Source organism: Cupressus sempervirens, chromosome 3, assembly GCF_028749045.1.
Source record: "Cupressus sempervirens isolate cs-2001-9-10 chromosome 3, ASM2874904v1, whole genome shotgun sequence".
Classification (NCBI taxonomy): domain Eukaryota; kingdom Viridiplantae; phylum Streptophyta; class Pinopsida; order Cupressales; family Cupressaceae; genus Cupressus; species Cupressus sempervirens.
The window spans coordinates 975,192,242-975,206,687 of NC_143120.1; the positions used below are offsets into that span (position 1 = coordinate 975,192,242).

General features: G+C 37.3%; 1 protein-coding gene across 1 annotated transcript in view; it reads right to left on the reverse strand.

The window, feature by feature from the left end:
- The window catches only part of DIS1 (Actin-like ATPase superfamily protein), a 124,016-nt gene that overhangs the window by 75,533 nt on the left and 34,037 nt on the right, over positions 1 to 14,446 (reverse strand). Inside the window, exons 2-4 of the mRNA XM_089822670.1 lie at positions 10,181 to 10,415; positions 9,844 to 10,068; positions 8,312 to 8,458 (exon numbers count right to left, since the gene is read on the reverse strand). Of these exons, the coding sequence (XP_089678796.1) occupies positions 8,312 to 8,458; positions 9,844 to 10,068; positions 10,181 to 10,415 (607 nt within the window). The remainder of the gene's footprint in view (positions 1 to 8,311; positions 8,459 to 9,843; positions 10,069 to 10,180; positions 10,416 to 14,446) is intronic.

The window sequence follows — 14,446 nt, forward strand, 5'->3', positions numbered from 1 at the left end:
TGGTTTCTTTTATTAATACCAAAAACAACATGAGTACAATGACAATCATCCAAGTACTTATAGAAGGATCGGTTGGTTGGAAACCAACCGATGCATTACCTCACCACCTACCTACCCAACCCAACTAGTTCTAATACGAACTAAACATAATAGTTACTTTATTCCGACTACAGAAATCATGTCAAAATGTAGTGGAGGGAGGCCTCTAATCATCTCACAAGCCGAAGTCCTCATCGTTGGAACTACTAGACTCCTCATGATCAAGATCCGCCAAAGGAACACCAACCAGCCCTACATTTGTATTTGTTGTAATCTTGTCCTCATCAATCTGAGATGGATCCTCTAGCTCTACATCTCATCGTGTCATTGGACTCTCCTTGTACACGTATATCTTACAATCTACAGTACGTAAGGCACTATGTGCAATAACTAACTTCTACACTCTCTTAGAGGTAAGTTTGTTTCTCTTAACAGAGTGGATGAAGATATAAGTAGACCAATTCCTCTCTATTGCTAAAGAACTAGCGACCTAAGATTGAAATCGAATGGTTGGTATGGTAATCTTTGACCTCTATAATCCATGGCAATTCCACCACAAAATTGGATGCTTTTGTCCCATAGTTCTGATATCCATCTTTGTCGCATCCGAGTAAACCGCAACATAACAAAATTCTAAATTCATCATGAACCAAAACCATTGAAGTTTTGAACATTCAACATAGTGACATAATGTCATAAACATACTCAATAGTAAAACTAAAGTTACTTAACACTAAATAGTAAATAAAGATTATTGAATTACTAATTACCAATAAGAGTGAAAAAATTTGTCCACTCAACGTGAATCTCACTAGTAGTATCAGCATCATACATCTCAGCAATGCACCTAAGAAACCCTACCTTCACCTCATCATCTTGAAGTGGTGTAACTCTACTAAGTCTAGCCATGTGCTACTTAGGATTCCATGCATATGCAGTCTTTTTTGAAGGACTGTTCATCTTCTCCCATCTACAATGAATGATTGGTTGAATTTGTTCATTGTAGAAAGCTTAAGTAGGGTTCATCTCACACGACAACCCTCATCCATCCAAGCATACAATTGATGCACTCATACCTATCCAAGTAGGTGTTTCCCCATGACCATATTTGATCACCTGGAAAACCGAGGTAATGATGTTAACTATGTATTTTGCATTACTCCAAAGTTGATCACTATTCACTATTTCTTCCACCCTCTTCCCTACTTTGTCATGGCCTCAGCCTACCAATTCCATTCTTGTGTCATAACCATTAGTTCACGGGCTCTTGCAACTCAAGCATTCTCTTCAAGAGAATGTAATACAATGCATATCTAGTCTCAACTGATTTCAAGAACTCCTCCTTCCTAATCAATCTTCATTGTCTCTTTCACCCTTTTCCCCTGCTCTCTCATGGCCACAACCCACCAATTCCATTCTTGTTTCATAACTATCAGTTACAATGGCTCTTACAACTCAAGCACTATCTCCAAGAGCATGTAGTGCAATGCATATCTAGTCTCAATTGGGTTCAAGAACTCCTTTGCAAAGCTCCTGAAGAGTGCATGTGAAGTGTGGTAGTTGTAGATAAACATTTGCACATCTCTTGCATCAAATTCAATTAATCTTCCACATGTCCTTGAGGGCATTGTTCATGGCATACACACAACATGGAGTCCACCAAATATGTCTTTAGGTTGGCTCAACAAGCTTCCTTGCAGCTCTGTACACATGTTGCATCTATCACAAATTGGACCACACTTCGTAGCCCAACCTCCTCAATAGCCCCCCTAAAGACATGAAACTGAAAATCAGCATCTTTGTAATGCCTTAAACAATCAAAAGCTCTTAGAAAGTATGGGCCCTTTGTGCAGGTAACCATGATGTGATGAGTGGACGATTGTTAATGTTCGTCCACCCATCCATAATTTTGTTGCAACCAAAATCTATCCAACATGCCTCCATTTGCTCCATCAAAACATCGATCTTGTTATATTGGTTGTCTAAAATCGTGATCATCAATTTGTGCCCACCTAGTGGCAAAAATGATACCCCCCCATTCGTCACCAAGGACACCATCTCCCTCTAATAAGGAGACCGAGCTACATGGAATGGTATGTCATCGGCAAAGAACCTACCAATGGCATCATCTAAATGATCCTTCACATGTACATTAAATGAATCAGCTATGGGATTACTTGAACTTCCTACCTTGTGTTTCCTTTTGATGCCCTCCCTTGCTGAATTCTGAATGGATGGAGGTCCCGAAGCTGATTCTGACATATTCCCTGTTCTTTGATGCATGATATGAGAAGTATGTGCCCTTGTGATTGTTCAATTGCCTAAATAGAATTTCTTGTGTAGCAGCACAAGACTTAGGCACTAGAACTGTACTATCATCAAGAATGACCCAAATATCTCAATTCTATAATTGACATTTGTCACATCTATCAAAAATAGACATGTACTCACATCATATCCTATCTAAAAAGAAGTGTGCATTAACTCTAATAATGCTCCAAAACCATTCTTCACCACAAAAATTGCATTTCCATTTTCTTGTGCCACCACTTCTTGGTGTTAAAATTGATACTCTTATTGCAAATTATTTTTTAGGAGACTTTTGATCACAAGGACCCCTAGCCAATTGTACAAAAATCTAAGAGAGGCAATCTAAAGAAGCTGGTCCTGCTGCAACATAACTAGATTGGGCTTCTAGATCAGCCCCATGGTCACTTGCCTCATGCTCAAGTTTATACTCTTATAGGCTTGCAACTTTGGAATTAGTTTCCATCTCATCTCCACTATATTCTTGACGATGAGAGGCAAAAAAAATTGGATTTACAAAATGAAAAAAATTCAGCCTAATTAGTAATTTTTATTTTTATTTTAAATGTTAAGAAACTAGTTTGAAGTTTCAGCTAATTTAGAAATTCAAATTTTAAAAAAATATATAAGTTATAAATTCAAAACACAAGAAATTTCAAAACAACAAAAATAAAAATATTTTCAATAAGAAACAACAAGGCATTCAACATTAAATTTTAGATATAACAATAAAAAAATAAAAACAAAGCAAAAAAATTCTGAAAACCCTACCTTGTGCTTGATGAATCTTCTCTATTGATCTTCTTGCTCCTCTTTCACTTGCAAATCACTCTTTGCATCCCTTTTCACTCTTTTCTTTCATCTGTAACAAAAAATGTGAGATAGAAATCAAGTTTACTAGGCTTAAGAAGACTTAAAGGGCCCAAAATGGGGCCTTCAATATTTTAGGGTTTGAATAGAACCAATTAAGAAAAATAAAAGTCAAAAAAATAAAAAATAAACATTTTTAATGCATTAGACGTCAGTTGTCGAAGGGGGTCACCAAGACGTCCCGAGGACAATCGAGGGACTCTTGGGAATTCCTTGGACATCTCAACAACGTCTAAGCATCCCTGAGTTCCGAAAAAGTCTCGACGGTGACATGGTTGTGGAGTGGTAGAGGTGGGGGTACTTAGGTATTCCAAGTACCTAACCCTAGCATGTCCCTACACCAAGTACTTTGCAGTTATGGGGGGTGTGCATCCCCAAGTTTCATTGTTTTATTTCTTCCATTTCATTTTTATATTATTTTATATGGGACGGGATGGAAAAGAATTATAATGGTGGTCAAGGCAAAACTATGTATTGGCCCTATGACCCAAGTTGCAGGTGGAAAGGTCAACAAGCGGAAAGGTGGGCTCATGGGCTGCAGGAGGTGCAAAAAGGATTGTTGATGCCCAAGGCAACTAGACTGATCCATATGTTGGGGACCCAAGAGGGAGACAAACCCTTGGATCTAGGTTGAGGAGGTCTTCCACGTACTAGGAGTAAACCAAGACTGGCCCAAGAGTCTTCAAAGATATCACGCCCATGGACTTCATAGTTCAGAGTTAGACCTACCGGGAAATCTTCATTTCCGCAGATTCATAATATTTTTGAGTGATAAGGGAAGTTAGTGATTTCAGTTCTTGATCCAATCGTTGATCATAATATTGCTCTTATGGCCTTGACATTGGTTGGGAAGTTTATGGATCCTAGGCCCAATACCGTCGTTAGAGTGTATGCTAACAAGTGGGATCTGAAGGAGCAAGTGAAGATTTATGCAATGTCAAAAGGTTTCCTCTTCTACACATTCTCTTGTGAGGACATGGCTAAGATTTTGTGTGGAGGCCCTTGGATGGTGGAAAAAATTGATCTCGCCCTTAAAAAATGCTCGCCTAAGTTGGACATTAATAACTCCTTATTTGTCCACGCTTCTCTGGATGAGGTTGTCGGGTCTCCCTTTGCCAAATTGGTTTGAAGAAATGTTCAATGTTCTGGCCATTTTGTTTGGAAAGCTTTGTTCATTAACCCAACGACGACTACTATAAGAAGACTCATATGTGCTAGAATATGTATGGGAGTCGAGAGTCATACAAGATGTCAGTATGCCCTCTATTGTGGAGATTATATGCAAACTCGGCAAATGGGGCCAACAGGTGGAGTATGAGGGTGTTCCCTTTACTTGCTTCCATTTCAAGAAGGTCGACCATTGGGAAAAGAAATGCCCTCAGCAAGCTGAGAAGGAAAGATCAGAAAAAGAAAAGAAGAAACAATGGAAGGCCAAAGACCCAGATGAGGAGGAAATTGGAGAGGTTGCTCAAAGTGGCAAGAGAAACAATGTTTTGGGGGAATGATTTGACTCGGTCACCCTAAAGTTGATGGTTGTACAAGTGTTGCTAAGGATTCTGTGAAAGAGGTTGTCCTAAGCTCTTAGATATTGAAGGAAGTTGGCGTAATGCTGGAGAAAATCTAGACCGGACAAGGGTTGAAGGAGGAGAAATCCAGGAAGGTTTCTCGACGGGTAGGGAGGACTCCAATTCGATCAACAAAGAAGATTGCAGTGGTGGATCCCCACCTAGGTTTGAAGATGTTCAACCCTGTCATATCTTAGGGATTAATTTGCCTATGGTGTCAGCATTACAAATGCTAGATGGAATTGTGAAATCCACTTTCCAGGAATTTGTATGGTTCGAGACCCCCCCTCACTATCTGCATTTGTACTATCATTGTCATTGATTTTCTTCTTCCCCTTAGATGTCTTTTTCTGACTCTCAATATCCATCGCCCGATTAGAAGCCTCTATACAGGAGGATGGGGGTGCCTCCATTATTTATTTTGAATCGACGGAGTTAGTTTTTCAATGAACATCTTTTCTTCAAGCCATATGTCATTTGATTGTCTAACTTGTCGATGAGTTCCTTTAGCCTACAATGGTAGGGTCGTACTGTCTCATTTTTTCCTTGGAGGCTATTACAAATTTTCACTACCACTCCATCATCATCATGAAGTAATTTGAATTTTGTCTGAAATGATTGATTCAAATTATCCCAAGTTCTTCTAGAACCTACTGGTAGGTCTGTGTAAAAGTCAATGACTACTCCTTGTAAGGTAGTCGAGAAGGCCTCCACCAAATAGTTGTGGTCATCTTGACCGTTTGTCTCCCATATGGTCATGCATGTTTTACAGTGGTGATTCGGGTCCTTCGATCTGTCCCCACTAAATTTGGGAAGGTTGTGCTTCTCTGGGGTGTTCACCATTTTTCTCCTACGATTGACACCTTTTGTGTTGTTAGATTCAAGTGGATTGGTTATTCCTTTGCATCCTCATGCTTCTCTTGCACCTTCGGCCACATGTGAGTTTTTGTCCCTTCCACATTTGTCTTATACACCTTGGTGACCTCCCCCATAGTATCGATACTCCCTTCTCCCAAGAGTTTCTAGTTATGTCCTCCCTATCCTTGGCTCCTCTGAAATAACCAGATTTCCTATGTCATAAAAGATACTTTCAAACACATCCGCTACCTCTCCAAGATTCCTTTCCTTGCAATTGTCTTCCTCGGACTGTAAGGATGGTTCGGTTGGTACCAAGTCACCCTCCCAACTACCTGCGTTTGACCCTTCTTATACCCAAGAAATACTCGGGAGTGGTGGTTCTCTTGCAATCTCTTCCCGCTCCTATCTCATGGGTTTTGTTCTACCTTCAACGTTCTACCAATATCACTATGGTCAAATTCTTTACCTAATTGTTTTCATCGTTGTTGCCTCCCAATCTGTTAAAGGATTCGCAAGGACCTCCTTATGGAAGCCTCTACTTCCTTTTTGTTTGTGTCTCATCCCGCATACCTTGCCTTCTATCCTTATTTGGCAGAAGGGGAATTAGTTATTGGAGTTGTCGGAGATGGATTGCCTACTTGTGTTGTGTGATTCCTCCTTCCTTTGATTCCTCTCTTCACACCGTTGTAATATTTGTTGTTTGCAGTATTCTTTCTCTCTTGTTTCACGTTGTTCTTGGATTTCCAACAATGTACGAGCTAACAATCTTGGAAGGCTACCCAGAAGATCATACATAGGAGCACTCACTGTGAGTTCAGCGCGTACTGTGTTAGTCGGGACAGCTCTCTCCCAAGCCTCTTGCAACATGTACTCGTAAACTGACCATCCCATGCCTGAACCAAATCTTGTGTCAACTAGCTTTCTCAGGTCACTTTGTTATTGTTCTCAACGTTACTATCAGTTACTACTACTTGTTGGTCGGAAGTGTGACCCATTATGCCACCATCCTACCTATTATCACTTCCTAGGACCTCCAGATTCAAGCTTAGGCCATGGCACAAAAATGTTAACTGCCTAACTCTAAATGTATTATTCCGTACAACGCATAGTAATCATTCAAACAGTCATGAATAACCATAGATCCCTGATGACATAACAAGAACACCCAAATATATCACAAAATAAAAAAGTGCAACAAATGGCAAAATGATATATCTTTCATAGCATAGTATTCTTGTGCAATGAACAACAATCTGAATTGTTCCGACCTTCATACAAATAATGCTCCGCAATTGGTTAAGTCTGCCAACTGCTGGCAACTAACAACATTTTGAAACAATTGTTTTATCATACTTACCCAATCAACTAACAAAAGTATTATTTAAGGCATGATCGCCATCTACAAATGCTTATAATGCTATGACCCACGGCATCATATTAAAACTCACAACATGATATTATTTTTCTGTTTAAGCATTTCACTTCGATAGAGCTGAATTTCATGGGAAAGGCCTAAGTCAAGAATGGGGACCCATGTTATTTGTCAAGCAATAATCTCGAAATGTTAATAATCCCAAAGTCTTTCTACAGTTGCCTGACAACAAACAAACCACAGACTTATTTAGGGCAAAAGTTTACAGCAATTATTTTTACATATTCCCAGCCGATATTATTCAGGATATAATAAATGTATTTCATAAATAAGAAATAGCGGCCAAATACTTTATGTCTGAAACTGTGAAGCAATGTTCCAATCTTACAGACTTGTCTTCTAAAGAAGTTGCAGATAATCTCAATAGTGAAAGCTTTTTTAGCTTCACCTCTGAAGATTCACTCCTTTGAAGTAAATGAACTGATTTGATGAACCTTCCAGACTTTTCCACATGAAGTAACTTCTGCAATAAGCTGGACTCTAATAACTAAGGTGACTTTATAATATATTTAATTTTAGTCACTTTTTAATTAGATTAATTAAAATAAAGTCATCCTTTTAATTTTAACTTATTTGGACTATTTTAGAATAATAAATTTTATTTATTTATTTTGCCAAATTTTGGGGACACTACAACCTCAATCTTATAATTGTTAGTACATTAAAAATGAGAAATGTAAGTGATTTTTGGTTTCCACTTCCAAAAGAGTGAAAATCATTTCCTTCCTCGGGATGTTGTAACCAGCTCCTATGTGAATGTGCTCTAGCATGAAAGTGAAGACTCAGTTTTTTCGGTTTAATGTCTGTGTTGTTATAAGGAATACATAGATATAATCCTCCCCTTTCATATGACCATATATGTGCATGAATTTGACAACACGCACAAGTAGAAAAAGAAATTGGCTATGAAGAACAAGTATGTGTGTATCTTTACAGGAATAAAGCACAAAATCTCAAAACAGTAGTCAACACTTATAGTAGTTGGTCTGATCTGTGTATTGTTCTAAGGAATAAATGTATACAGCACTCCTCTTTCATGTGACCATGAATATGCATGAATTTGACAGCATATGCATGAATTTGACAGCATATGCAAGGATAAATGGAAGTCTGCTGTGAAGACACAATAATCAGGAGTTATATTTCATTTCTAAGAGTATCTCTCGAGTATTTTTTCTACCTATAGATCATAGTCATACAAAACAATTTTAAAAAAAAAAACTTTCAAGACTCTCAGTACCCGCATGAGTTGTTGAACAAATGAAGTAAGGTCTCTTCCAGCAATAGGAATTGACTTGATGCTGCTTCCAATCACATACCCCTCTGCTACAGGTACAACATGTGTGGCCCCATCTCCAGCATCAACCACCACTCCAGTCATTTCACACTGACAAGAAAGAAAGTAAATATGATTAGAATGTTAAAGTCAATTGAAAAATGTTGTAGGAAAATGAATGATATCAAGGAAGTTCACTAACATTGTAAGAAAACAAATTATTTCAGAAAAGTATATCCATAAGGCAACTTCACATAATAAATGGCAAAACTTCACAGCCTCGGAATTGTAGCAGGTTAATCAGGATGTAGTAAACAAACAATAACAAAACATTTACAATTCCAATCACACATACCTAAAAAAAAAAAAAAAAGTCCAGAAAACGTGTTGGGCTTGTAGGACTTTGTAAATGAGTGTTAACAAAGACTATTCTACTTTAGGCTTTGGCCTGAGATTTATCACAATGACTATTCTTTCAATTAAAAAGAGATGTAATATGACTCTAGCCCTATTTATAAATAATTTTGAAACAAATTTTAAAAAGATGTAATTTGATTCTAGTATGCATTAATAGTTGATGGGAAGATATATGCTAAATCAAATGACAACAATTTGTGTTCTTAAGACAATGGGGTTGTAGATAATAAGCAAGAACACCAGGTCCAAAGCCATCCACGAAAGATCCAGTCCACCTGCAGTGACACAAGAGGAATGGGTACAAAACGAGGTAAGGCAGGGCAAACTACCCCATGATCAGCTCACTCACATCTGGGCGGTAGCGGAGATGCAGGAACTGCTGAACGCCTTTGAGCCTTCATTCCTCAGCAGAATAGTACACCTGAGCTCAAATAACAAAAACTACAGATTTTTGGAGAAATAAGATTTGAAGTTCTTTCTTTCCCCTTGGAAAACTGAAAAATTTGCAAAACTTAAGACATCATTGGTGCTGCCTTCAGACTTGTGCATAAGAACTCCTTTGATCAAAACACGCTTTACTCCACAAAGAGACTATTTCATTCATTTTTCTCATTTAGCTCTTTTGTCTCTAGCATGTGGAATAGTTATTATGGATCAACAAAGTTTCTCACAAATGGGCACATAAAAATGGTCCCAATGAACCCTCATGTTACACTTACAAAACTATCGGTAATGAGCCCTAAATAAATATCTTTATTAGAGAAAAACTCACCATGACAGAAACCAAGCATACATTACCACATGAAAATGTTAACGGTAATAATAAGGCAAGCCAGAAAGAAAAATTAATAGGGCATCAGATCCTCCCTGGACCATGTATGGTTTAGGTAGTAATTGCTTCCCCTTTGCTTTCTGCACTATCTCAGTGACACAAGTGATGGTTTTAAATTCGTTGACATCAGATCCATTGGGAAACGAGTGATTTCTGATTTATGGCAACTTTATAATCATCAAATATGATTTTCTGTTTTCAGTGTTTCACTAAGCAAAGGAAACAAAAATTGAATGGAACTATTTACCTTAGAAGTTGTATACCCCGCAGCCAGAGCAAGTACAGCCTGCACAGCAATATAAAGACCTGGAACATTAAATGTTTCGAACATTATTTCTCCTGTATATTCACGATTTTCTGGAGCAGTCAGAGGACTCTCAGTCAAGAGGAAATAGTGATCCTCAGGATCACATCGCAAATAATTGAATATACACTGCTGCCAGAATCTTTCCATAGCATCCCAGTTTTCTACCTATATTGATAAGGATCAAGCCAACTAAATTAGAGGGTAAGTACAATCATCATAAACTGCTACCCTAACCCAAAAATAAAGAAACATATAAAGCATTCCAAAAAAATTATACCTGACCATGGCGTATAGGATAACTGAGATTGTATGTATTGCTAGAATGAGATCGGGACAACGCTTCATCGCCAATAAAAAAATCAAGATCTGCCATGACACCTGCATTGTGTTGTGCTAACCAGCTTCCCTTTCCAGAGCCTCTAGACTGACTTAAAAATGATTCATTCACTGCCACAACCGTAGGGATGATGAAGCATGGTTCCACATTGCCAGCAAAACCCATCTTTGTGTAACTGAAACAAAATGATAATCATAGTGATTAAAAGATTCTCATCTTATCTTGACCATGAGTGAAAAAAAAAATCATTTTTATCACATTAATAACATTGTATATTATTTGTCTGGTTCGGAATCTAATGTCATCAGACATGGCAATAATAGCACTGTTCCCATATTCCCTAAATTCTGTACCATTTATGTATATGATCAAAAACATCAAATTGTATGATCACAGGTATTAGTGAAGTCCACATTCATGAACAAATAAATAACATTATAAAAACCTATTTTTTACAACCAAAAATGAAATACTAGCAGGAAGACTTACTAAAAAGGATTGTATGGAAAAACTGTGCAAATCATTCTTCGATAGAATTACTTGCAACCATGTGTCAAAACCCAAATTCCTGCCATGCATTACATTCTTTAAATTTTTAAAATATTGTGCTTCATATCACTTTGGGATTTGTATTTAGGCATGAGAATCTGAGATTGATTCTTTAATGTATCCTTGAGCGAGCAAGAAAAATGAATTAGACAGCGATTTTGTATTGCAGAATTGACTGGCTGAGCAATGTTGTCCTCTATGATCATTAAAATTAATGCAAATATTGATTACAATGCTAAGAATCCTTGAAAGACTGAAATCCCTCAGGCTCATCAAGTTATTATAAAAAGGTTGGTTGTAATTGTAGGACTTTCCAAATTGTTACACCTGTTGGATAATATTATAAATAAGATCAAAGAATCGGGTATCAAGAAACATGCTGCCAGCTAATCTAACTACTCAAATTTTCTGCAGACTAGTATCATTAATTGTTCTCCACATACAGGCTGTTTTACATATTCAACACGTTGAACACTAAGTTTGATACTGTTGCCCAATGTATTTGCATATTGATGATACAAATCCCAGTTAGTTGATTCAAGATTGAATTCCTAGTTCACCTGAAATATCTATACTTTATATTTAATTTCAACTAGCCTGAAATTCTGCCAACCGTGGAGAGAAATAAAGAGGATTTTATTTATATCGAACAAAAATATCTATGTTAAATGCTGGAAGCAATCAGAATTGCATGCCTAAAAACGGTTCTTCATTTTCTCATAGAAAACACATGATGTTGATACAGCTGACAGAGGCCCTTGTCAATGACTTGCATGAATTCTATATTACAGTTGCCTTCATGTAACAAACTAGGAAACAATGCATTCTCACAATTGTTATAACTCTCACACCAATCTGCAATCAGCCACAAACAAAGAAATGTACAAATTTACCTTCGTGTAAACTGCAGTTGAATTAATATTCCTCTAAATGGTTATGCATCCTTTTATTGTAAAAGTCTGCACCTTCAAAAGTTTATTAACAAGTCTCAAAGGTTGAGTGCGTACACTGAACCAAGATAAGCTGTCCATATAATTTGAAATGCCCAATAATTATTAGTTTGATTTACAATTATGTTGCTTAGCCCTGTATAGAATTAAGTACAACAAAGACACGATTAATGATTAGGCCTTGCTCAGTAGTTGATTAAAGAACACATTAGATCCCTCATATGCTGACAACGTTAATCTATCACCATCATGTAGACAAACTCTTTTTGCCCAGTCAAAGAGGCAACAAAATTGAAGTTTTACTGTTAGCAAGCAAGAAAGGTGCATTTGCTTTAGTGAAGTGCCCCCCGTTCTTTGCAGTTAGAGAATTCCCCATGTCAATGAGAATGTTCATTCTGAATGCAAACATTGCACTAACACATGCTGGGTTGGCGAGCCATCAAATGACCTTAGTCAGTCTCCATAGTGCCAAGGATTGAACTCAGGTGATGTTAGGAAGCTGGTGCAAGCATTTGATCAAGGCATGCATCTTCCACTCAGAAACAAAATGAAGTGGACATCAACAGCAAGCCCTTGAGGTTCTCTCGAAGTTATGATTCCTAATGTTTAAACTTTAAGACTTACATGAACATTCAAAGGAGGACTCAGAATTTTGAAACAATCTAATCTCCTAGCATCAATTATCAAGCAAATGAGCATGAATTTTTGGGGATTTTATTCTGCTCTTTTTAATGATTTTTCGATAAAATTGTGAACTTCACGATGCCTACAGTTTGTAACAGCTAGGGCACAAGTTTTCATTTGAGTTTTCAAAAACAATTTTGTTCGTTTTTCATGAATTAGGTTTGTGGGAGGGATGGCTTCATAACCAACATCATGCCGAAAGACAGCCAATGGTTCACTGGCCAAAAATTAAAACACCTAGAAACAAAGGATGCTCACGATCTTCAAATGCAAGTGCCTTGATCAGATTACCCTCGATATAGACACCTAGCAAATAATTGCATGTAAAGTCCAAGACACATTCAATAAGCATAATTGTCAATCATTTATGCTCATTGAATTATTAATCATTGAAGAAATGCTTCCAAAGATTTGGAAACACCTACCAAATCTGCATGAGATGTCAAATAAAGGCAAGGCTTCTTGCTTAAAAATATGTTCTCGATCATCATGGACGAGATGTCTTTGCAATATCATTTAAAAAATATATAAGACATTTGCGATCAAGTAGCTATTATTGTCATGTCCCCTCTTTAGCTCTGTCTAGCAATGACATGAAAGTTAGCCTATTATGGAGTCTCATAGGCTAGCAGTGGTAATCAGGGACTTAGTCAGGGTTTTCAGTGTCCGGATTTGGTATTTCAGGTAGTAGTAGATCAATTGAGAGCAATTCTTTGATTTTAGGAGGCTGTTCCTTGATCTTAGGAGGAGATTCCTACCTGTTAGGAGGTTGTGACATTTTCCAAAGTTGAGGTTTTATGAAATCACCCCTGGTATCAATTTTAGGAGATCTGGGTGTGTTCCCTATTTTTTAAGAGTATTCCTAGATTTGAGGGTGACACTGCGTGTTGGCCCAAGTTATTCGGCATTAGTCATAGACAGATGACAAACTCAGTTTCATGTCTTGGAGGTGTTTGGGTTGTTCCTTGGCTACTTGGGAAATATTTTAATATATTTAAATATTCTCCTAAGTTAGCATTTTAATAATTTAAATAAGGCTAAGTGTTTAGCCATTTTGGAGTAATAAGGAGTTTTTTGGCTCCATTTGGATCGATTTGCCTATGTGTGATAGCTCGCTCGAAAGAGCTCAGTCTCTATTATTTGATTATCACTTGTTGGGACTTATTTGATGCTTGGAGCTATGTGTCATTAATAAAGTAATGATTTCTTTCTATTTGGATGCCTTTATTAGGGAAAATAATGTTAAATTATAAAGTTCAAATGAAATCCTCTTTAGGGTTTGATTTTCTTTGGAGAGCGGACATAAGGAGATGGTAACCTAAAGGTGAGTATCTTTTATCATTTTGTCAACCTATTTTGGACACCATTGCTTTGGAAGAGCATTCCTCACCTAGGATGCAAACCCTAGTGCTAAGAGCAGATTTGTTGGGATGTAGCCCTCAACAAGATCAGATTCAAAGGTTCTTATGCATATAGTTTGATCAATGCAGAGGATCGATTTCTAGTATTGCAGTCACACTTTGCAGGCAATGAATTTTTAGGGAAGGCGGCCACTTTGGTTCAACCTGGCATTTCCTTATAGCAGCTCACGTGAGGAATTCTGGGGTGTTTATTTGCAACAAACTGGAGTTGTTTTACTGCAGCAGCTTGGGCTTTATCATTTGAACTTGTTTGGCTGTAGTTGGTTTCCATCTTCAGATGGCGTCAACCTTGTTTGAAGCACATCTATATTGGTACTATTCTGAAATAAATCAGACTCTACTGGTACGGTTTGAGAATCATTTCCAGATTAGTATGTATTGCTGCATATGATTTCTATTACTTCTATTTTATCAGTTACTGTTATTTATTCATTGCAATACCTATATTCTGAAAAATACTAAAAAGAAACAACATTCTTTTGCAACTTTTGTCTAGCTCTATAAGATCAAAGAAAAATCTACATGAAAATATAATTTATATAATTAAACATTATAGCGGCAGCAAAGCAAATATCCATTTGGGATATTTCAATTATGGTAAT